Below are 23,143 nucleotides of genomic sequence, written 5' to 3' on the forward strand. Positions count from 1 at the left end.
TAAGTGACCAATATACTGTTCACATGGTTAGTCTTTCTCTAAAGAGAAAGAGGGACTTTGAAGGGTTAAGTGGCAGAAGTAGAATTCTTTTTTTTAAAGATTTTATTTATTATTTTTTTAGAGAGGGAAGGGAGGGAGATAAAGAGAGAGAGAGAGAGAGAGAGAGAGAGAGAGAGAGAGAGAGAAACATCAATGTATGGTTGCTGGGGGTTATGGCCTGCAACCCAGGCATGTACCCTGGCTGGGAATCGAACCTGTGACACTTTGGTTCACAGCCCACACTCAATCCACTGAGCTATGCCAGACAGGGCCAGAAGTGGAATTCTTATAAGTAGCAACCCTAGAACACTCATTTTAAGGAGTGATATAGATTGGGTTCACCTCAAACAAAGTGAATTTCTAGCATGTGCTGAAGCCCTTGGCGCATTAGTAACAGGTGTTTTAAGAAAAGACACTACACTGAGGCATTTGGTGTACAGCAGTGTCTGAAATGGGACAAAGGTGCAATGAAGCCCCTACCCTGAGACGGGCAGGGAGCTGAGAACACTCTCGGCCGCTCAAGCTCACATGTGTTGACTATATGGATCCAAAGTGTCTGGGAAACTCAGTGTAAATGATCCAGGATTGGCCTGAGACAGAACTATTTCCCATCCCAGAGTCCAGCTTACCTTATATCCTGATGATTTGATGTGCACACCACGTTTGGTCAGTGTGGATTTCATTCGGATGAAAAAGGAACGCTCAAGGGTGTTGTCAGTGGTTAGCAGACTCGGGCTGGTTGACTCCACTGAAGAATACAAAGACATACACACATGATTTAGATCTCTGCACAGCCCCTCCCAGCTACTGCTCAGGTGCGATCCTTGAGTTAACTAAAAATAAGTGACTGATGGGTGCTAAGAGCCAAGTAATCAATTTACCTCATTTAGGAAATGTTTACTTTGCAGAAAATAAAAAGGAAAAATTAAAATATCCAAAGTAACTACATTCCAGTTTGTAGCAAGAGCTTTTCAGGCATTTTAAATTCCAGCAGCTCCCTAAATGGTGTCTGAGAGTAAGTAAGTAATGATAGCACATCTTGAAGCCTGGCCAGCACACGTGGAGAGAACTGTGAAAAAGAAAAACCTCCAGATTTATGGGATCAACTTAGACTTGGGCAGAGACACTTCTGAGCAAGGGTAAGGGGGCTTGCTCTTTGTTCTCCCTGAGAACCTGTCTTGTATCATTTGCCCACTGGGGTTTCTGAGAGCCACAAAACCATCAGGGTCATTACTCTTGCCTTCTTGGGTTGATTTTCTTCAGTGTGGGGAATAAGAAGCATGAAGTCTTCTCAACTGACACAGATAGAGGGCCAAGACTGGGACACACAGACAGAAACAAACAGAAGCTCCTGACAATACCAACGTGCCCTTCCTGTCACTAAGGCAGCTTGTCCCCTGCCCTTGTCCACACAGGACAGCAGTCTCTGTTTTCACTTCTTTGTTCTGATATGGGAAAGTAATGGTCTTCTCTCTTAAGCAAGATACCCTCTCCCTTTATATATTTTTAGACTAAGTAGAATACACTTTTACTTACAAACTTAAAAATGGTAGTTTTCAGTCTTGTAGATCTAAAGGTGCCTTTATGCAAAAATCTAGAAGGTAAGATAAATCTATTTTTTAAAAAATCAAGCTTCTAAAATATTATATAGATTTTTTCCTGCAAAAAAAAAATTTGGACTTTATAATCCTAATAAGTACTCTAATTTTATTCTACTAAATAATACTAGTAAAGTCCTTTTTATTCTAAAACAACAAAAAAATAGTTTCAACAACAAACAGGATTTCTTTTGAGCAGCCCTTATTCTGATATTCTCAAAAGACCAGTGATATTCTCTGGGGTGGGGTGAAGGTTTAAGAAAGAAATACATAGTATATGAAAATAGTTATGAAAACAGAAAAGAGGCAAGCAAATGTTTAGATTATAAATTATGAAATGTAGTCCAAATATTTCTATGGAAATCTGTTTTTTTTTTTATATTCAACTTGATGTTCACATGAAAGAAGAATGAGAGCTACTATATAATAAGAGGAACTTGCTATTTGTGGTCTGGGGCCTTTCTCGTATCATTCCTGTCGTAATGCGACTACATTTTCCTATATTTATAGCATTTCTATTCTGGGTTGATGGAACCACTGACAAGTGTCCTTTTCTTATGTGTCTCTCTTAAGATTTTCTTTCTTTTTTTTTTTGTTTTAGAGAGAATGGATCTGATGTCATTTTAAATGTACAGCTTTTTATCACTCGAGGGAAAAGCAGAGCCATGTTATATTTAGTACTTTCATTTCTTCTGATTAAATATGAATTACTATGAAATTTTTCTCATCATCTAACACGCCATAATACGCCAACAGCTTTTTAATACACTATATAAGCACAAACTTCTGCTCTAAGAGTTTAATTTGCCCCTCTAATCCAATCACATCAACCTTATTTCTCTTATCAGAGATTCCCATTTTGAATTAAATGAGCTCATTAGTTTTAATCAAAAGCAGAGAGATCAAAACTTAAACGTAAATGCTTTAGATCAAAACTGTCAGTCAGCCGTGCAGTTCTATTTTACTAAAACACAAGATCAGAGACCCTTAGAACCAATTTTTTCTCATAAGGAATGCTGAGAGCTTGAAGATGCTATACCCTTTTTTTCCCCCTTCCCAAGGACAGATTATACATTTAAGGTTAGACTTAATTTATAGCAGTTTTTCATCCTGGTGGAAATGGAAAAGTATGCCAATGTACGGTTGTCCCTCTCACATTTATCGGCACTGTTCCTCAGAGACTTGAACTAACGTGCTGCCATCAGAATCCAGGCCACACACTCAGCCTTAAAAATTCTGCTCTGTTCAGCAAGATCATGTTTGCAATAGCTGAGGACAAATGAAACTTCCCCGAGAAGTGAAATATGTTTTAGGGGTAGGGTCCTGGACACCCTGCCCCAGTAAGGAAGGAACCACCTACCTGTAGAAGAATGAGTCATTTAGGCATCATTAGACATTACCATTGTGTTCAGTGTGTGGAACCGCACAGTAAAACACTGAGCAAGCACAGCAGAGGCTGCAGCACGGGTGCTTCCCGCTGAACGACGGAATGTGAGATGCCAGCTTTGCATGAGCCGTGGAGGTGGAGAGTCCCTGACTGAGGCAGTGAATACAGCGCTGGCCCCCCAAGTGCTACAACAATAATTGTCTAAATGTACAGGGCAGTGTTAATTAAACCCTCGGTGACTGGTGGGAGATGAATGCTAAGGTCAAGTTTTGCCCCACTGAAGCTGAAATTTAAAAACTCAACTGGTCCTCAAACTTTATTTCAAGAGTGTGGGGTTTAGAGGGGTTGAGGAGAAGAAGTGGGGGAAACTTAGAAGAAAGTTTGATTTCGTTGAAGATTTCTGTTTTAATTCCATATGACTTTCTAGTTCTAAGGAAGGGGCAGAAGTAATGTGTCACACTGTCCCTATAGGGAAACACGGAGCAAACTCTTGCAGGCACACACACTCCACACCCAGTTTTCTCAAGGGCTAGCAGGTACACTCAGGTTATCATGCTCTGACAATGGTGACTCTCGTGTACAAAGGTGTATATTATCTGCACGTGACAGAGGAGAGCAGCTGATTTAGAGGAGAAGCTTTCTAAGTGTCTTCAGTGAGAAGCAGGATTTTCAGAAAGGTTCCGTCGAGAGAGAGCCAAGGAGCATGGCCCTGATGATGTGCTTCTGGACTGTGGCAATGAGTAGGGAAGGGCTGTGTGGGCGCATGCCTCTGTGTGTGTGTGTGTGTGTGTGTGTGTGTGTGTGAGGGGGCGTGTGAAGAGAGGACGGAGTAATGAGAAAAGTATCTATGGGGCTGGTGCTGTATGAAGACAGTAGGAACCAGTCTATGTCAAAGAGGCATTTTAGGGTGCTTTCTAGATTTCAAAGGCTTTTCTGCCAACTTTTTTGAAGCAGGCCATGATTTCTGCATGCTCTGACAGGAAATTTTGGATTCAGAGAGGTTATATCTGCTGTCTGAGACACAGGAGAAATTTATGGGTAAAACCGGATTAAGTGGCCAAAGCTCAGATGTGGCCAGTTTTGACCTATGGATTATAAACAAGGAGCTGAAAAACAAAAACAAAAATAAGACCCATACAACACAAAGCTAGATAAAGAAATAGACTCTCTTTGGCTGAATGTCAAGGGCCTCAATTTTTAATAAATCTAAATTATCTCAGCTAGTGAAATGTCAGTTTTTGCATATTTTGTAAAATTTGCAGAACAATTTATAGCAAAAGTTGTAATAATTTTTATGTTAGCAAATGCCACCCACCATAATATGAGAGAATATTGGTGTTATTCCACATCTGTTTATGATTCCCTAACTGGTTTTGGAGTTGCTGCTTCTTTGTTGTTATGTAGGGGCAGGAGATTGGGTGGGTGAAAAGTGGGGAAGAAGGGGGTGGCTGGGCACAGTCTAGGTCTCCCTGGCCAATCCTAGGCCAGGTCTACCCTGAACACTTGTAGTATCCTCTGCAGTCTCCACAAGTATATGAGACCATGGCATAAAGAGGGCTTTTCTTTTTAGTGCACTCAAAGTGTTTTCAGCAGAATTTTAGACTCAGAACCCTCCAGCTGCCACCAAATACTGATGTATGAGAGAGGAAAAAGAAACATTAAGAAAAAAACCCTCACCCAAATATGTTTATTAATTTTAGAAATAGAGGGGAAGAGAGAGAGAGAGAGACATTGGTGTGGGAGAGAAACATCGATCTGTTGCCTCCCACACACACTCTTGCCAGGGATCGAACGTGCAACCTAGGCATGTGCCCTGAAAGGAGATTGTATGGGATGATGCTCCAACCACTGAGCCACCTAGCCAGGGCAAGAAAAATCAAGTTTTGAGAAAATGTTGTTACTCTTCAATTGTGAACAAAGTATTTTTCCTTTTATTTATTTGTTTAAAGTATATTTTATTGCTTATGCTATTACAGTTGTCTCATTTTTTTCTCCCTTTTATTACCCTCTGCCCTATACCCCCCTCCCTCCAGCATTTCTCCCCTTAGTTCATGTCCATGGGTTTTACATATAAGTTCTTTGAGTTCTCCATTTCCTGCACTACTCTTAATCTCCCCTGTCTATTTTGTACCGACCATTTACGCTTCCTATTCCCTGTACTTTTTCTCCCATTCTCCCACCTCCCCTTCCCCACTAATAACTCTCCATGTGATCTCCATTTCTGTGGTTCTCTTCCTGCTCTAGTTGTTTGTCTAGTTTTTTCTCTCTTTTTTTTTTTTTAGGTTTAGTTGATAACTGTGAGTTCATTGTCATTTTACTGTTCATATTTTTATCTTTTTTTTTCTTGGATAAGTCCCTTTAACATTTCATACAATAAGGGCTTGGTGATAATGAACTCCTTTAACTTGACCTTATCTGGGAAGCACTTTATCTGCCCTTCCATTCTAAATGATAGCTTTGCTGGATAGAGCAATCTGGGATATAGGTCCTTGCCTTTCATGACTTGAAATACTTTCCAGCCCCTTCTTGCCTGTAAGTTTTCTTTTGAGAAATTAGCTGATAGTCTTAGGGGAACTCCTTTGCAGGTAACTCTCTCCTTTTATCTTGCTGCTTTGAAGATTCTGTCCTTATCTTTAATCTTGGCTAATGTAATTATGATGTGCCTTTGTGTGTGCTTCTTTGAGCCCAACTTCTTTGGGATTCTCTGAGCTTCTTGGACTTCCTGGAAGTCTATTTCTTTTGCCAGATTGGAGAAGTTTTCCATTATGTTTTCAAATAAGTTTTCAATTTCTTGATCTTCCTCTTTTTCTTCTGACACCTCAATGATTCAGATGTTGGAACGTTTAAAGTCATCCCAGAGGTTCTTAAGCCTCTCCTCATTTTTTAAAATTCTTGTTTCTTCATTCTGTTCTGGTTGAATGTTCATTTCTTCCTTCTGGTCCAAACTGTTGATTTGAGTCCCAGTTTCCTTCCCTTCACTGTTGGTTCCCTGTACATTTTCCTTTATTTCACTTTTCATAGTCTTCACTTTTTCCTCTATTTTGTGACTGCACTCAACCATTTCTGTGAGCATCCTGATTACCAGTGTTTTGAACTCTGCCTCTGATAGGTTGGCTATCTCTTCACTGCTTAGTTGCCTCTCTGGAGTTTTGATACATTCCTTCATTTGGCCCATATTTCTTCATCTCAGAATGCTTGTTATGTTTTAAGGGACAGAGCCTTAGGTATGTACCAGGGCAGGGCAATCCACATTGCTGCATTATAGTGCTGTATGGTGGGGGGGGGTGGTCAGAAAGGTAACAGTGCCATGTGCTCTGCTCTTGACTGGCTTTCAGTCACTTTCCCTGTTACCCACAAGCAAATTGGGCCCTTCTGGTGCTGATTCCCAGTGGGCAGGAAGTTTTGTTTACATTCTAGAACCCTGTGGGTCTCTCCAATAAACTCTTCTGTGAGGCTGGGAGTTTCTCCGGCTGCCATAACCCCCACAGGTTTTTATAGCCAGAGGTTTTGAGGTTTCCTTTTTCCATGCTAGAACTCTGGGTTGCACAGTCTGTCTCACTCTCCAGTTGTTCCTCCAGGTTTATCTGTATGCAAATGTGTGATCGCCAGCTGCTGCCTTGCAGTGTATCCTCTCTGTCCTGGCTGCCCATCTCTGCCCCTCCTACCAATCTGAATGAATGTTTCTTCTTTAACTCCTTGATTCTTGGACTTTCATACAGTTCTGTTTTCTGTCAGTTCTGTTTGTTTTTTTTTTTTAAATTTGCTGTTGTCCTTCTTTTGGTTGTGCAAGAGGGCAAAGTGTATCTACCTATGCCTCCATCTTGTCTGGACGTTGCTGTATTTTTCCTTTTAAAGGAGAAGTAGAGTTGGGGGTAAGTCATTAAGATACTAAGTTATGTAAATATACTCCTTTCCCCTTTCATTGTCTAAATGAGTCTCCTTTTTCAAATGTTCTGTGCACACAGGACAAACTCAAGTGCAAATAACCAAATGACTTTCTCAAGACAAGGGAGGAGATGTTGGTTCATTTTGAAGCTATCATGATAAAGACAAGCTGTTTCATTCTAGGACTTTAGAATGAGTATGTGTCAAGTATGTGACAAGCTGTTTTCTTTTTTCTTTTTGTATATGACTCATCACTTTATTATTTTTCTTGTTTTTTGTATTTTTTCATTACCATTTAGTGTCCTTATACTCCTCCCCCCAGCAATCACCACACTGTTGTCCATGCTCATGAGTCCTTTTCCCTTTTTGTTCAGTCCCTCCACCCCTAACTTCCCTGCCACTAGCTGTCATCTGCTTTCTATCTATGAGTCTCTGTTTTGCTTGTTAGCTCAGTTTGTTCATTAGATGAGTTATTCTCTTAGAAAAGTTTTCCTGCACTTCCTTGGCCACTTGGAAGGTAGGAACAGTCATGTGAACTTCTGTGGCCAATGAAATGTGAGCAAGTCATGTGTTATCTTCAGTGGAACTTTTGAGATAAGCAGTTATGGGATGCTGCTTATTCTTTCCCTCTACTATGGTGACTATCAGCCTGGATCTTAGAATGAAGACTGCTTAGCCAACCCTCCCAGAAATAAATTTTTGCTGTAATTTGGGAATTGTGTTTTACTGCAACATAACTTAGCCCACTCTGACTGAAACAAATGTCAAATGTTTATTATTATTATTATTATATAAAATGAGTCAGTATGATGACCAAATTGGCCAGATATTCAGTGACAGAGCACACAGGCATGACCTATGTTTGTCTGACTCTAAAGGTCATGATGTTGCCAATGTACTGTTCTTCGAGTTATTTATATCCTAATTTTTTCTCTTATTCTAGGTATCCCAGGGTAGCAGAGCTGAGACAAGTCTAACTATGATTACCTAGGATGGTGCATTGTACCCACAGCAAAGATTATACATATCATACATATAATATTTAGTACATTAAGTGTCATTTAACATATTAACTAATATTCACTGAATGTTGACTTTTTAAATTTTTTTTAAAGATTTTATTTATTTATTTTTAGAGAGGGAAGGGAGGGAGATAGAGAGAGAGAGAAACATCAATGTGTGGTTGTTGGGGGCCATGGCCTGCAACCCAGGCATGTACCCTGGCTGGGAATCAAACCTGTGACACTTTGGTTCGCAGCCCGCGCTCAATCCACTGAGCTATGCCAGCCAGGGCTAAAATTTTTAAAAAAGATTTTATTTACTTATTTTTAGAGAGGGGAAAGGAGGGAGAAAAGGAAGGAGAGAAACATTAATGTGTGGTTGCCTCTTGTGCACCCCCTGCTGGGGACCTGGTCCACAACCCAGGCATGTTCCCTGACTGGGAATCAAACCAGTGACCCTTTGGTTTGCAGGCTGGTACTCAATCCATTGAGCCATACCAACCAGGGCTAAATGTTGACTTTAATGTAATGAGATCTCAACTTAGTTTCCAATAGCAGGCCAAGAATGGTAAAAATAAATCTTTTCTTATACAGATTGTCCTAGTGGATTTTATATTTATCTAGGATGACCTTTGTACTAATTTAAAAGTGCCACACATTCTTCAGTTCTCCTCCTTCTAAAAGGTGGAGCCTCCTTCCTCACCCTCACATGCAAGCTAGACTTGATGACTTATGTCTAGCAGTACATGGTGGAACTGGCAGTGTATGGCTCATCATAAGAGGCAGAGTGGCTTCCTTGTTGCTCTCTCCTGGGTCAATCACTTTGATGGAAGCCAGCTGCAATGTGAGGACACTCGAACAGCCCTATGGAGAGGCCAGTGTGGTGAGGAACTGCAGCTTCCGTCCAACAGTCACATGAACGAGCTTAGACCCTCCTGCCCCAGTCCAGCCTTCAGATGACTGTGTTCCAACAGACATCTCCACCGAAACCTCATGAGATTGTGAGCTGGAACTACTCACATAGGCTGCTACTGGATTCCTGACCTGAAGAAACTATGTGAGATAGCTTTATTTATTTTTTAAAGCTATCAATAGTTGGGATAATTTGTTATGCAATGAGAGATAATTAATGTAGCATCCATTTAGAAACTCTTTAGAAAAATCATAACCTTGTTTTGGTATGTGACCACCAGGTATGTGTGTAAAACTCATGTGACAGAGAGAAGGAATGTGTTGCCTGATGTGTCAGTACCCAGAGAATTCCGATAGGCAAGGAAAGCTACCTGCAATGCTGACTTTTGTAAGTAGGGCTTGTGTTTTCAAAGGTAAATGCTCAATTGATTTTTTAAAAAGTGCAATTTGCAAAAGGTGTTATCAGCAGTGTCATCTACATGACTATGAGATCTCACAAGGCAGGCCTGATGTCTTGCTTGTCTTCTGTGTCTCTTCCCTGCCCTGCGCCAGCCTCCTGATCCCCCCAGTGCCTAGGATTGTGTTTTATATAAGCAGGTGCTCCGTCTGCATGTTGAATAAGGTAACATTCAGATGCTTTCTTTTAAGGAGAATTATTTACCCCCACTATTCTTTTACACCAAACATCTTGTCCAATAAGTTTTTGAGAGGGAATCATTATGTCTTCTTGCAGTCACCTGTAAGGAAGCATTTTCTGTGAAGTGTTATTTTCAGAGTCATGGACCAGTGGGTCTGGTAGTTAAAAGAGTACTGATTGCCCCAGAATCAGAGGATATTTTCTTCTGTCTTCTGTGAGCTGGGTTGTGTCCTGCAGTCTGTCCTTTACCCTGTGGCAGGGCAACTGTGAAGGGGGTAATAGTCTTAGCAGACTAGCCCAGCTGCTTTGCCATTGGTGGTGAGGCAGTGTCCCCATTTTCTGTGGAAGTTGTGGTCCCACCCTTTGGGCATCATGCAAATGAAGCTCCAGCCATTACCTCTGGCTCAGCCACCAGCCTCTATCCACTTTTGTGCCTTTCCTGGAGCATGTGGAAAAGCCAAATTTACTTAGTCTCATTATGGCTGATTTCCTGTTCCCACTCAGTGGTGAGTCTTCAGCTTTGTTTAGAAACTTGTGAATCATTAACTAAAACTCTAGCACATAGGTGTGAAAATAATTGTGGTTCCATAGTGATGCAATAAACTTCTTTCAAAGTAACATTAAAAATAATCCACTAGGAAAAAAAAAACAGAAAACACAATCTGCCAACCCCTGCCACCTGTCAGCACAAACTCCCTGGCAATATCCACCTGCGCTGTATGAGAGTCTTAATGCACAAGGTTGCCTTTCAGGTTCCCTACGCCTCGCAGGGGTCGCTACTCAGTGCGGCTGTTCCCTGAGGGAGAGGAGAGTGTTCAGCTGCCGCCTGCTGCTCCGCAGTTGGTGTTTGGATGGTACCACTCTGGGGAAATATACACAGTGTCAGAGTCAAGCTGTTACCAGTTGGTGTTTCTATACACAACTCCTAAGCAACAGGAAAGTTCAAGGGGAAAAACTGGGGGTTGTAAAGATAGCCTCTGAGAGTACATGACTTCTAATGTGACCCCGTCTGCAGCAGGCTGCGCGCTCCAAAGAACATGCCATATGAATACTGCAAGTGAGTGTTTTAAATCTTCTCGGAGACTCTCTTTAAATATTGCCACTTGAGGGATCTATTCTGGGAGAAAAAATATAGCACGTCTTCCTGGGACGCTGCTTGGATTCCATTACGAATATTGCATATGGGATAGAGTGTGGCAATGCTTTTATCATGACTATAAAGTGGTTATGAACCAATTCCTCATACAAAACATGCTCAACAACATTGAGGCTTTTTTTTCCTTTTCTCTTTCCTCCTTTTATTTCCTTCCTTTCTTTTCTTTCCTTTTTTTTTAATGGCAAACATGATGTCAGACAAAGGGCATCGGGCATGGTCTTTGTAGTACAAAACAAAATAACAATACATAAACACCTTTGTGAAGGCAGCTTGAAACCCCATGTTTTCTATTAAAAAGTCATGTTCAATCTTCACTGTTGATAGAACTGAATAGCTAACACAGAGAACATTGTATATCAGAAAGGTCAATAGTTATTATGAGCTACAAATATATTTTTTCCATCCTTCAGGCTGTTTAGCGCATATCACAGCATGAGCAGCTGTCTCCTTTAATGCTTTTAAAATTAGAATCCCAAAGAGGAAGAAAAAATTATGGTTGCAATGATTGCTCTTTGCTTTTGTAAGTTTACTTTAATATACTGTTTTATATACATGGATCTTCTGTGCAGCCTATCCGTGGGGCAGTAGCCAGTTGCCAGTGTCGAGGTGAACTGCCATGTTTACTTGCATGGCATTCTGGCCAATCTCCATCTCGGGCACAGATGTTGTCGACATGCTATATTCTAGAAAGGAGTTATGTAGAGGCGTCTGGTTATAGAGACACTTGCAGACATACACATATGCATTCTGCCTTTTCATTGCTTTATAGCTCTCTGACTAACTGCAACAATGCCATGTGATGAGAAACACTTATGCCACCCTGGGTGAAAAATCAGGCCCTGATTCAAACCATCGATACACAAAGTATCCCTCTCCGCCTGCAGGCCCATGGACTGAGAGCGCACCTTGCAAGTTTTTAAAGGCTGATCTTCTGCCTGCCCATTTCCCACCCTTCCTCAGCACATGGCCTTAAAAGACAATATGAGTATTTTAAATAGCACATGCAAGCACATATCATATGCTTTATTATAGCTCATTTACTCTTTGTTCAGGTATTTACATGCTTGTTGAGTATAATGAGCTGGGGCCATTGATATCAGTGCTTACATTTGGGAGGAGGGGGAATCTATAACAATCTCTGGTGGTGATTAATGCTATAATGAAGAGCAGGGCAGAGTTAGGGGCTAGAGAGAGATGAGGGCCACCTTTTGGTTCAGCGGTCACAGGGACCTCTCTAAGAGCATTTGAGAAGGGACCCAGACATGTGGATGTCTGAGTGCTCACAGTTTGTGCTGCAACTCTACAACTCCAGATTGATAAAAGGCTTCACAGAAAAGTATTCTTTGGATAGATATGAACTAGTAACAAAGAAATTCTAGAAATATTTCCCTTTGAGCTTTTAAAAATGTTTTGGATATTTTAAATTATTAAAACAGCCCTCTTCTGCATTGGTGCAGGTTAGATAGGAGGCTGTGTGTGTATTGAAGGCATGATTTGCTTTAAAAAATTTTATTCTTGTCCCTTTATCCCCCTCCTTTTTGGCAACTGTCACCTTATTCTCTATAACTATAGATCCATTTCTATTTTTTTTAGATTCCACATATAAGTGAAATCATACGGTATCTGTCTTTCTCTGCTGACTTATTTCATTAAACATAATACCCTCTAGGTCCATCCATGCTGTTGCAAATGGCAAGATTTCATTCTTTTTTATGGCTGAATAATTTTCCATTGTATATATGCACTACATCTTTTATATCTATTTATGTATTGATGGATATCTAGGTTGCTTCCATATTTCAGTTATAATGCCGCAACACATATGGTACATATATCTTTTTGAATTAGTGTTTTTGTTTTCTTTGGATAAGTATACAAAAGTGGAGTTGCTGGATTGTATGGCAGTTCTACTTTTAATTTTTTGAGGCATCTTCATACTGTTTTCCATAGTGGCTTTATTCATCTGCATTCCTACCGACAGTGTACAAGGATTTCCTTTTTTTCCACATCCCCTCCAGCACTTGTTATCTGTTGATTTATCAATGACAGCCATTCTGACAGGTGTGGGATGGTACTTCTTGTTTTAATTTGTATTTGCCTGGTGATTAGTGATGTTGGGTATATTTTCATTTGTCTGTTGGCCATCTATATGTTCTCTTTGGAGAAAGGTCTACTTAGGTCTTCTGCCCAATTTTCAATTGTTTGTTAGGTTTTTTGGTGTTTATCCTTTGAAATTTTGTCCAAAACTAAATTACTTGTCTTTAGTATCTCACCTATTTTATCATGTAGGAAACTAAGAGAGGAGTTAATGGACAGAATCACTCAAGAGTATCCACTGTCTCTCAGATATACCTACTGCTACTGTCAGTTCTTTGGGGATCTCCAGAGGAAGCGGCTTCAATAGCAAAATGAGATAAAGATTAAGTAAATAAATGATATTATTTTCTTTGGTAAATTTTGGTGATGAAAATAAAGAGACCTTGAGTATATTTACCAATTGAGAGGACTAAGGTTGAAGTTGCCTAAATTGGAAATGCTAATTGAAAAATTTAAATCTTAAGAGATATTTGATCAGTAACATTGAAAGAGAAGGTATCCTATGAAGTTGGGGGAAGAAAAGAAAGAAAGATGTGAGAAAAAAGAGGAAGAAAGAGGCAGAGGAAGAGAGAGGAAGAGAGGGAGAGGAGAGTGATGGGAACGGTGTTGAACAATCTAAGAGAGTGAAGGTTGTTTGCTGAGATACAGGCAGTGGGAGAAGGAGGGGATTTTGAGAGTGAAAAAAGCTATGAATCAGCCAATGTAGACAAAACATCTGGAACAATAAGTAACAAGATTGCACAGTGACTAGAAGTTGACTGGCTTCAGTTTAAGAGCAGTAATTTTCTAGGGCTCACTAATAATGGCTTCGTCATTTTTGCAGGCAATGGGCAAGACAGCAAGGTTTTTCCAGGGATGGGAGCCAGCAAGTGGGAACGAAACCATCAGTGGAGTGAGATGTCCTCAAGGGTTAGGAGACGAGCAAGTGAAAACTGTCAGCGATGAGCTGGGGAGTCAAGATGACAGGCGGGGGTGGTGACATGGGTGAGGCGGCCAATGAAGGGGCTTTGTTCAGAGAATGAATTTTGAGGATACGTATTGCTTTAAAACAAGTTTGTTCATATCTCCATTTTTCTATGTTCACAGAAAATTTGGAACATGTAAAAAAGTATAAATAAGAAAATAAAAAATATATTGTCAATATTCAATCACTGTATTGTACACCTGAAACTAATATAACCAATATAGAACTATATACCAACTATACTTAACTAAAAATAAATTTTAAAAATATCCCCGGCAATCTTATTACCCAGCTACCAAAACTATTAACATTAATCTGTTTTGTTGTGGTCTTATTTACCATTTATTTATATATTTCAAAATTGGGATCACCCCTGTGTCCCCAATTTTTTTAATGTTAAAAAATCACAGGTTGCTATGTGATAATCGCTATACTTCTATGAGATAGTGTTTGGGGGAATAAGGATGTTGGGGCTCCAGTGGCTGCAGACTCACTATTTTACTGGCTGTGTAAAACTTAAGTGCATGGTGATGAATTTGTTTTTAAATTAATCTTCCTTCAACTTTGTTATTATGTCTTAGGGTCGATATGCAGAAAGAGTGTCACTGGGTTAAAGAGCATAAGTTTTTTTTTTAAAAGCTAATGTGCACAAATCGATTTCCAGAAAAGTTGTGCTGTGTCAGTCTACATGTTTATCAGCAATGTTTGATGGCATCATATTGATTGCCATCTTAAAATAGTTATTCTTATTTGATAAAAAATGTTAAATTAGCAGAAGATACAAAAAAGGTACTTTACTGGATCTCCCTAAAAGGTAGTATGTAAAAAAGTCTTGTGTTTTTAATTTGTATTTTTATTTCTAATAAAGTTAAATAATGTTTTAACACATGTTTATTGGCTATTTATGTTTTTCAGTGAATTATATATTCAATATTTCCTCTATTTTCCAATTTGGTTTCTTATCAATTTGAATGAGGTACGTGTGTGTGTGTGTATATATATATATATCTATATCTATATATATATATATATCATAAGGATATCATCTCTGATGTACTTCTTACAAATGTTTCCCACTTGTTTCCCTTTATTTCTGTAAATAATGTTCACTGATATGGGTACATTTTTAACTTTTATATAGAAAAGTTTATACACTTTCCTCTTTGTAGCTTTCTTCATTGCTCTTTCCCCTTAATGTTTTCTCAATTTCCTTTTAAAAGATATTTGGCATCATGAAAATGAAGCCCAGTTAAAGGTCAAGGTGCAATCATGTCAATAGGTGGCTAAAGGGAGGTCAAAGAATGAGTTTTTTGAGCTGTGATGGTCACAGACGTGTGCATAGTCACCTATCCTGGACGCTGTCACTCTGGCATCTGCTGCCATTTGAGAAGACAGCTGCAGGAAGACTGCAGCGCGTGAGGTGACACCATTGCGGAGGGTTAGTGTTGTGGGAGCCGACAGACAATGGCACTGAGAACAGGTAAAGAATGTTATTCTTTTTACAGAAAACTTTGAAGCAATGATGTTGGGAGAAATGGTACAGATGTGGCAGTGGGAACAAACTATAATGACACTCCTGTTTCATGGTGGGAGAGTCAGAAGCGTTGGGATCCTGGTCTCTATGAACAGACAGGTTCAAGAGTAGTGGCCTGCAAGGGAGGAAGGCTTCCATGGGGGGAAGAGGCAGATGTGGGGCTTGTGGGGAAGACAGTGGCTGTAGCGGAGTTTACTCCTACTTAGGGTTCCCAGGTAAAATATAGGACATCTTGTTAAATTTGAATTTCAGATAAACAGACTTTTTTATTTTACCATGGCCCAAATATTGCATATGTCTGAAGTTCAAATTTAATTTGGAATCCTGTATTTTTATTTGCTAAATCTGGTAACCCTGCTCCTAGAACAAAGAGGACTCTATGTGGCACAGAGGAAGGGTGTTGCATGACAGCAGTCAGGCAGTTATGAAAGAAAGAATGAAGAACACAGGAGTTTAGGGGATTGGCCTGAGATGCTTCCATTGGACAGAGAAACTGTGCTGAGTGGCTGGAACTTTCTCACTGGAGAGTTTTAGAGAACTAAGCAATAACCGAAAATCCAAATGAATGTTGGTGTGATTGTGTGGCATTTCTAAATTTACCTTCTCAGAAGTGAGGTCTAGTACAGTGGCCGACTCTAACTTTCCTGTGTGTGTGTGAGTGTTCTGAGGATAGAGGACAGCCTGGGTTGGCAGGCCTCCACAACTGTCTCCTGAGTCAGTACCTTGTAATTCATTATTATTATTTTTTATCATATTGGAGGAATTTGACTGGGCAGCTAGAATCTGTTAGTTTTATTGTTTCTGTTTCAGCACATCTTGAAATGGTTATTTTTCAAAGTGTTTCCAGTTAGAGGTATGTTAAGTCCATCATCAATAAAATATTGAGGGTTATTTATTGCAGAATATCCTTAGTAATTTTATTTATACTTTGCAATAATTTAGAGGAGCCATAAAGGGGAGATAACCTAATAATTAGCTACACCTGTTATTTTGCTAATGAATATCTATTTTTAATGTCTTTTATTGAGCAAATGTCTCTTTCTCCTATGATGCAATAAGCCTCAGTGACTGGTACTTCATCTTAGTTCCTAACCTAAGTCTTCTCATCTGTTGCCAGAAGTAGCTCTCCTTTACTGTGGGAAAGACACTATTTCATTATTATAATCTTGGTAAGCCAATAAATGTGTAGGCCTTTTGATATATATGTATAGACATCATTTCCATACCTAAACTTGACATTAACTCATTTGTGTATTTTTTGAGTATACTTTATTGATTATGCTATTACATTTGTCCCATTTTTCCCCTTTGTACCCTCTGCCAGGTACCCCCTTCCCTCCAAAAATCCTCCCCTCCTTAGTTCATGTCCATGGGTAGTACATACAAGTTCTCTGACTTCTCTATTTCCCATACTATTCTTAACCTCCTCCTGTCTATTTTGTACCTACCATCTATGCTACTTATTCTCTGTACCTTTTCCCCCCATTCTCTTCCTCCCTCATCCCCACTGATAACCCTCCATGTGATCTCCATTTCTATGATTCTGTCCTGTCCTGGTTATTTGTTTAGTTTTTTTTTTTTAATTCAGTTGATAGCTGTGAGTTTGTTGTAATTTTACTGTTCATAATTTTGATCTTCTTTTTCTTAGATAAGTCCCTTTAACATTTCATATTATAAAGGCTTGGTGATGATGAACTCCTTTAACTTAACTTTATCTGGGAAATACTTTATCTGCCCTTCCATTCTAAATGATAGCTTTGTTGGATAGAGTAATCTTGGATGTAGGTCCTTGTTTTATATGACTTTGAATATTTCTTGCCAGCCCCTTCTTGCCTGCAAGATTTCTTTTGAGAAATCAGCTGATAGTCTTATGGGCACTCCTTTGTAGGCAACTGTCTCCTTTTTCTGCTTTTAAGATTCTCTGTGTATATTTAACCTTTGGTACTTTAATTATGATGTGCCTTGGTGTTGCCCACTTTGGGTCCAACACGTTTGGGACTCTGTGCTGCTTCCTGGATTTGTATGTCTATTTCTTTCAGCATATTAGGGAAATTTTCTTTCATTATGTTTTCAAATAAGTTTTCAATTTCTTGCTCTTCCTCTTCTCCTTCTGGCACCCCATGATTTGGATGTTGGCATGTTAGGAGATGTGGCAGATTCTTCTTATTCTCTCCTTGTTTTCTTAATTCTTGTTTGTTCATTCTATACTGGTTGACTGTTTATTTTGTTTATTTCTTCCTTATGTTCCAAATCATTGATTTGAACCCTGGATTCCTTCCCTGTGCTATTGGTTTTCTGTGGATTTTTCTTTATTTCACTTAGTGTAGCCTTCCTTTCTTCCCTTATGTATTTGCTGTACTCAGTGAGTTCTCTGAGCATCCTTATCACCAGTGTTTTGAACTCTGCCTCTCCACTTCACTTAGTTCTTTTTCCAGAGTTTTGATCTGTTCTTTCATTGGGGTCATATTTCTTTGTCTCCTCAATTTGGCAGCCTCTCTGTGTTTGTTTCTATGTATTGGGTAGAGTTGCTTTTACTCCCTGTCTTGGTGCACTTCTTATCTTGTAAGCTTTAGGCATTCACCAGGGTGGGGTAATCAGCTTTACTGCTGGTTGTGGGGCAGTGATTTGAGAGGTAATGATGTCACTTGCTTGGCTCTTACCCCATTTCCAGCCACTTCCCCCATTTCCTAAATGCGACTGTCGCCTTTCTAGCTGCTGTCCTGGTGCTGAATCCCAGAGTGGGTGGGTTTGAGCATGTTTTAGGGCCATGTGGGTCCTTTAAATGGACTCTCCTGAAAGACCGGCAGTTTCTTCTGCTGCCCCACCCCCCACTGGTTTTTATAACCAGAAGTTATGGGGCTTAATCTTCCTGGTGCTGCTGGAGCCCTAGGCTGTGCAGTCTGGCCTGGGGCTGAGATGGCTCATTCCCCAGGTGTCCTTCCCGGTTTTTATCCACCACAGGTGAATGTGGGACTACCCATCCTGCCAGCCACCACTGCCACCACCTCGATGCTGCCACCATGCCACATCCTTTCTGCCCTCCTACCCATCTGGATGACTATTTCTTCTTTAAATCCTTGGTTGTTGGACTTCCATTCAGTTCAATTTTCTGGCATTTCTGGTTATATTTTGCTTTTAGATTAGTTGTGATCCTTATGGTTGTATGAGGAGGTGAGTCTTGTCTACCTATACCTCCCTGTTGGCCAGAAGTCTTAACCTCTGCATATTGTCTTTATGACTATGCATAATCTTCCCAAGTGGTGGGGATACAAAAGCAGTATTTTTGTTACTCCATTTATGTAGTTTACAGTTATCCTTCCTGTAGAATTACCCTCTTTTCTTCCACTTAAAAAGATAAAAACTATTGCTAGTAGTGATGGGGAAAATGGGGTAGAAGCAGCCTCTTTTCAAATTGGATATAAAGCAAATTTGTTATTACTGATATTAATTATTGCTCCTTTTCCTATTTCACCTATAGCTCTCTAATAATGTACTTGATAGTCTTAACATCAATACTTTAAACATTATATCACATGGCTTCTGAGTCTAAATTGTGTATTCTACAATGTCAAGTAATTATTTTAAAAACTGGTGCCATGCATTCTTGTTGCCCAGTAGCTGAACACTCCTGCTGCATTTGTCATAATTGTTTTGTGGTTAATCCTCCCAACTGCAGGCCCTCCAGGTATTTATGGTTGCCCTTGCTCTGGGTCTTCAATTATTTGACCTCATGTGAGAATGAATCCATCTATAACAGTAGTCTGTCCTTTGCCCATTTCTCCATTTTTTTATTGCATTTATTTCTCACCACTCTATTTACATGTCACTAGTAAAGTTCTTGGTATTTTCAATAGCTTGAGAAGCTGCATTTTAGAAATGGCCTAAAGGATCAGATCATACACATGGAGAAAATGTCTGTGTTGCCATATTACCCTCATGTTTTACTCAAAGCTGTGACCTACATCCCTTAGTTTCCTTTTTAATCATTTCCATTACAAGCAAAATCATATACATTCAAATAGGTTTCCCTGCAGAGAGACTTTAAAATATTTTCCATTCATTATACAAATAATGCACACAGGTATTGTAATGATTACTAATATTAATTTTTTACATGGCAGATAATATTGCTTTAAATTTCTTTTGGTGTTATGTTATTTTTTTGGGTGCTAAAACCCTGTTATATTTTTTAAAATATGAATATCTAGTATAGTTGACAAACTAGCTTATATCTAAAGTGAAAGCTAAAATATGTAGAGCCAAACTAAAAAGTTCTTTATTCTGGAAGCTATGTCTTGCCCTTCAAAGTTTTTTTTTTGACACTAATAACCAATATCTACAATCCTTTTTCTAAAAGTGAAATGCCTCATCCCAACTAGAAAAAACTGCAGTGTGTATATAAGTAATTTAGGGGAAGACAGGAGTAGTCTTAAAGGGGAAACAAGGGCAAAGAAGAAATTACCTTTCTACCAAGAGAATTAGTTTGCTTTAAAAAGAATATTTTCTCTTACACAATTTGAAATCTAACATTTTAGGAGATGTATATAAGTCTGAAAACATAAAATTATCAACAAAAACGCTCATCATTATGACAATTATTTTTCTTTCTCTTTTTGGCTTGTTTGAGAAGAAAGCAAGCATTTAGATACATGCAGAGCATGTAAGTAATCTCAGTAAGGTGATATTCTTGGGATTTTCCATATTTATATATTTTTTCCTACATTGTGTTTTCACTACCCAAGAGCCCTGGCTGTTATTTTTTTCCTGAAGTCTGAAGATCACCCCATGGATTAACAAATGATTGAGGATTCTCTCTTAAAAGACTCTTTAAAAAACTGTCAGAATCAGCCTGAGACAAAGATTTATTATGAACTATTTAAAGGGCTTAATATATGTATCCCCAATGAGCCCTTGGAGCAAACTAAAAGGGAAGAGAGGAATTCTTAAAGAATAGAAAAAATTCTCCAATGCCCCACTTTCTTCACACCATGATTACTGTTTACTCAAAGGATAAAATGCCTAACCTGTCACACAAAGTCTTCAGAAGCCACAGTCCTGCTGATGTACAGTAAAAACAAAACAATGAAGGCCGACAATAATGTGTTCAAGAAAGGCAGCTGTAATTTACTTTCTAACCTGTGCGCTAACACACTAATGTGGCTACAGCTTGTAGCAGGAGCTGATCCCTGACCCACGCAGCAATCAAACAACTACCCGAGTGCTGGCTGTCACAGAAGCTGGGACCGTTACCTTAATTATATGTTCCTGGATAACAAACCTTCCCTTAATGAGCAACTTCTCCCCTATGTGTATTTCAACTCACCCCTTCTGTCCTTGAAAAGGCCCACTGCCGATCACTGCAATCGGAGTTTGTGAAGCATATTCATAAGTATTCTTCCTAACAGGAAATAAATAAATACTACCTGAGCAAGCGGTTTGCTTTATGAGAAAGCCAAGATATAATTAAAATTGTAGGTTTTTACTCCTGGGAGGTTTTTAAAGAAGAATCACTCAAGACTGAAGGAAAACTTTTCAGTGAACCTACAACCAAGCTTTTCTCTTTTCATATTAGTAATAATAATTATTAGTAGTAATAGTAATAATTACTATTATTACTATTATTATAATGACTACCTTCTTGTGTTTGGAATTTATATTTGGCAGTAGGGTTTCTTCCCCCTCCCCCAATTGATAATGATTTTTGCACTAGTGTTTTTTCTTCTTAAATATAGGGCTTCCTTATTTTCCTCTCATTGTAACATCCTCAAATTCCGGTTTGCTAATAGCACCCAAACGATTAACACAGGCATACGTGAGGGTCTCACAGGGAGGTCTTACAGATACCCTCAGGGGAAATAGTGCCTCAGCAAAAGAAGACCTTTAGGATTGAGGACGAACAGCAAGGCAATCTTAAAGATAAAGATTTTACTTCCCTAATGTCACTAGCTCAGGGCTGATTTGGGACTAGTCCATCAGCAGGGCGAATGCTGTAGATTAGTGATTCATTGAAGAGAAAGAAAGCACTTGGAAGCCAGAATCCTTGGTTCCACTTTGATTTTATTTTAATCTTCCTAAATCTTTGCTGCTTTTCCTTTTCCCTCCATCTGGGTAGATACATTTTCTCTGTAAAACAGTTTTGGTAATGTTTGGTAAGACATATGGTAATCTGCACAGTATTTAGAGAATTCTATTCTAGTCACTTTAAATTGCCATGTGTAGTGGAATAGTGAACCTAATCCATGCAGATCACATCGCTTGGCACATGGTGAGCATTCAGTAAATGTTAGCTTTCATGGTTGTAGTTGGTGTCACTAAAATCTTGGCAGGTTGTGTCCTAACTTCTATTTTAGGATAACTGGGTGGCTGGATCAAGGAGCAGGAAAGAATGGTAATGCTCAGTAGTCCCCTAGGTCCCACAGAAGAAGATCCTATCCTGGAATAATAACAGCAGTAACATCCGGCATGATGATGGCCACACACACGGAGAGCAGCAGTGTGGCACGGGGTGGGACGGATGCCTGGGATGAGGAACCTTGAGTTCTAGGCTCGCGTTAGCAGCTGAACAGCTCGACCAGTTACAAGTCAAGCACATATCTCTGCCTCATCCCTTCCCTTATCCCTATGAAGGGCACAGTATTACATGTCTTACCTAATGTCAGGAGGTTGTTCAGAGAATCAGAAAAATTCATGTGAAGGAAAGGTTTGATTAATGTAAGTTAAATTTGCAGCAAACACTTGGTGAGCATTTATGAGTACTGACATACCACATCAAATGTGAGTCTGATTAATACTGGAAAAAATATTTATAAACATCTTACTATTTTCTCAAAATTTACATATTCACTAACATTCCTGGTGCTATTATCAACAACATGACTTTGAGTAACAGATTTCTAGGCTGATAGATTTCAGAAATGGATAGGTATCATGAACCTGACTACCCAATAGTAAGAAAATTTTACAGTAACTGGTTTTACTAGATAGTTCTATAGAGTAAATGTGCACACAAGAAAGTGCAAATGCAGAAAAAAAGAGTAGAGAATTAACAGGACATAAAAATGAGGAGGAAGAATGAGGTGTAGGGTAGCAAGAAAGAAACTTGAGAGAGAAGGCTGAAAAGATAATTACAAAGGACTAAAAGGGGTGAGAAAAACACATAAAACTATACAGATGAAGCAGCATTAAAACGGACAAAACAGGAACCCAGGAACACTGGGAGACAGAAATGGTATTCTGATAACTACATTATAGCTTTGCGTTTGCAGAGCAGCTGCTGCCTCTGGGTATGCATGTGCCAATGACCTATGCTTTCCCCAGACCTAAAAAAACTGAAAAAGCACAAGTTTACCATATTTGGATATTTTAAAAACAATAAATATAACCACTACCAAGGCAAGTGTCCCAAAATTTGCAGCATTATGATTTTAAGTCTATATTCTGGGTGATTGGATAGATTTTCTTAATAGCCATTACATTTTGTGTATCCCAGCTTTGAGATACAGGGAATTAGGATTAATGCCAAGTGATTTACATAAACATTTAATTTAGTTGTCACAACAGTCTTTGAGATAAGCACTTTCATTTTTCCCATTTTAAGGAGGATTCACTGTCTATGACCGTGTACCCTAAAACACCCACTATTACTTATGTACCATGGCTTAAACTAAATCTAGATTTATTCATTGTAATTTACTTAAAAATCTTTAAGTTTCTTTCATCCCTGATGCAATATATTTCAGTGTCTTGCATGAAAAGAAACACTTGAGAAGGCTTGCAAATGGGGAGTAGGAATTTAGAGTAATTTCAACTTTTACTTTGTTTTCCAGATTTTACAAGATGTATATTTGTTACCCTATAATAATATTTAACTGTGTGTACTGATGTTTGTGTGTTTAAAGAATTAGTACTTGTGCTGTTCCCAACTTCCCCCAAA

At 39.1% G+C, this 23,143-nt stretch overlaps 1 protein-coding gene across 5 annotated transcripts in view; it reads right to left on the reverse strand.

Moving 5' to 3' along the window:
• The window catches only part of NPAS3 (neuronal PAS domain protein 3), an 854,510-nt gene that overhangs the window by 64,075 nt on the left and 767,292 nt on the right, over window positions 1–23,143 (reverse strand). For all 5 annotated transcript variants that reach the window (XM_028506629.2, XM_036029409.1, XM_036029402.1 and 2 more), the window contains one exon: window positions 669–787. In XM_028506629.2, coding sequence (XP_028362430.1) covers window positions 669–787 — 119 coding nt within the window. The remainder of the gene's footprint in view (window positions 1–668; window positions 788–23,143) is intronic.

This window comes from Phyllostomus discolor, chromosome 1 (genome assembly GCF_004126475.2).
Source record: "Phyllostomus discolor isolate MPI-MPIP mPhyDis1 chromosome 1, mPhyDis1.pri.v3, whole genome shotgun sequence".
In the NCBI taxonomy this organism is placed as follows: Eukaryota; Metazoa; Chordata; class Mammalia; order Chiroptera; family Phyllostomidae; genus Phyllostomus; species Phyllostomus discolor.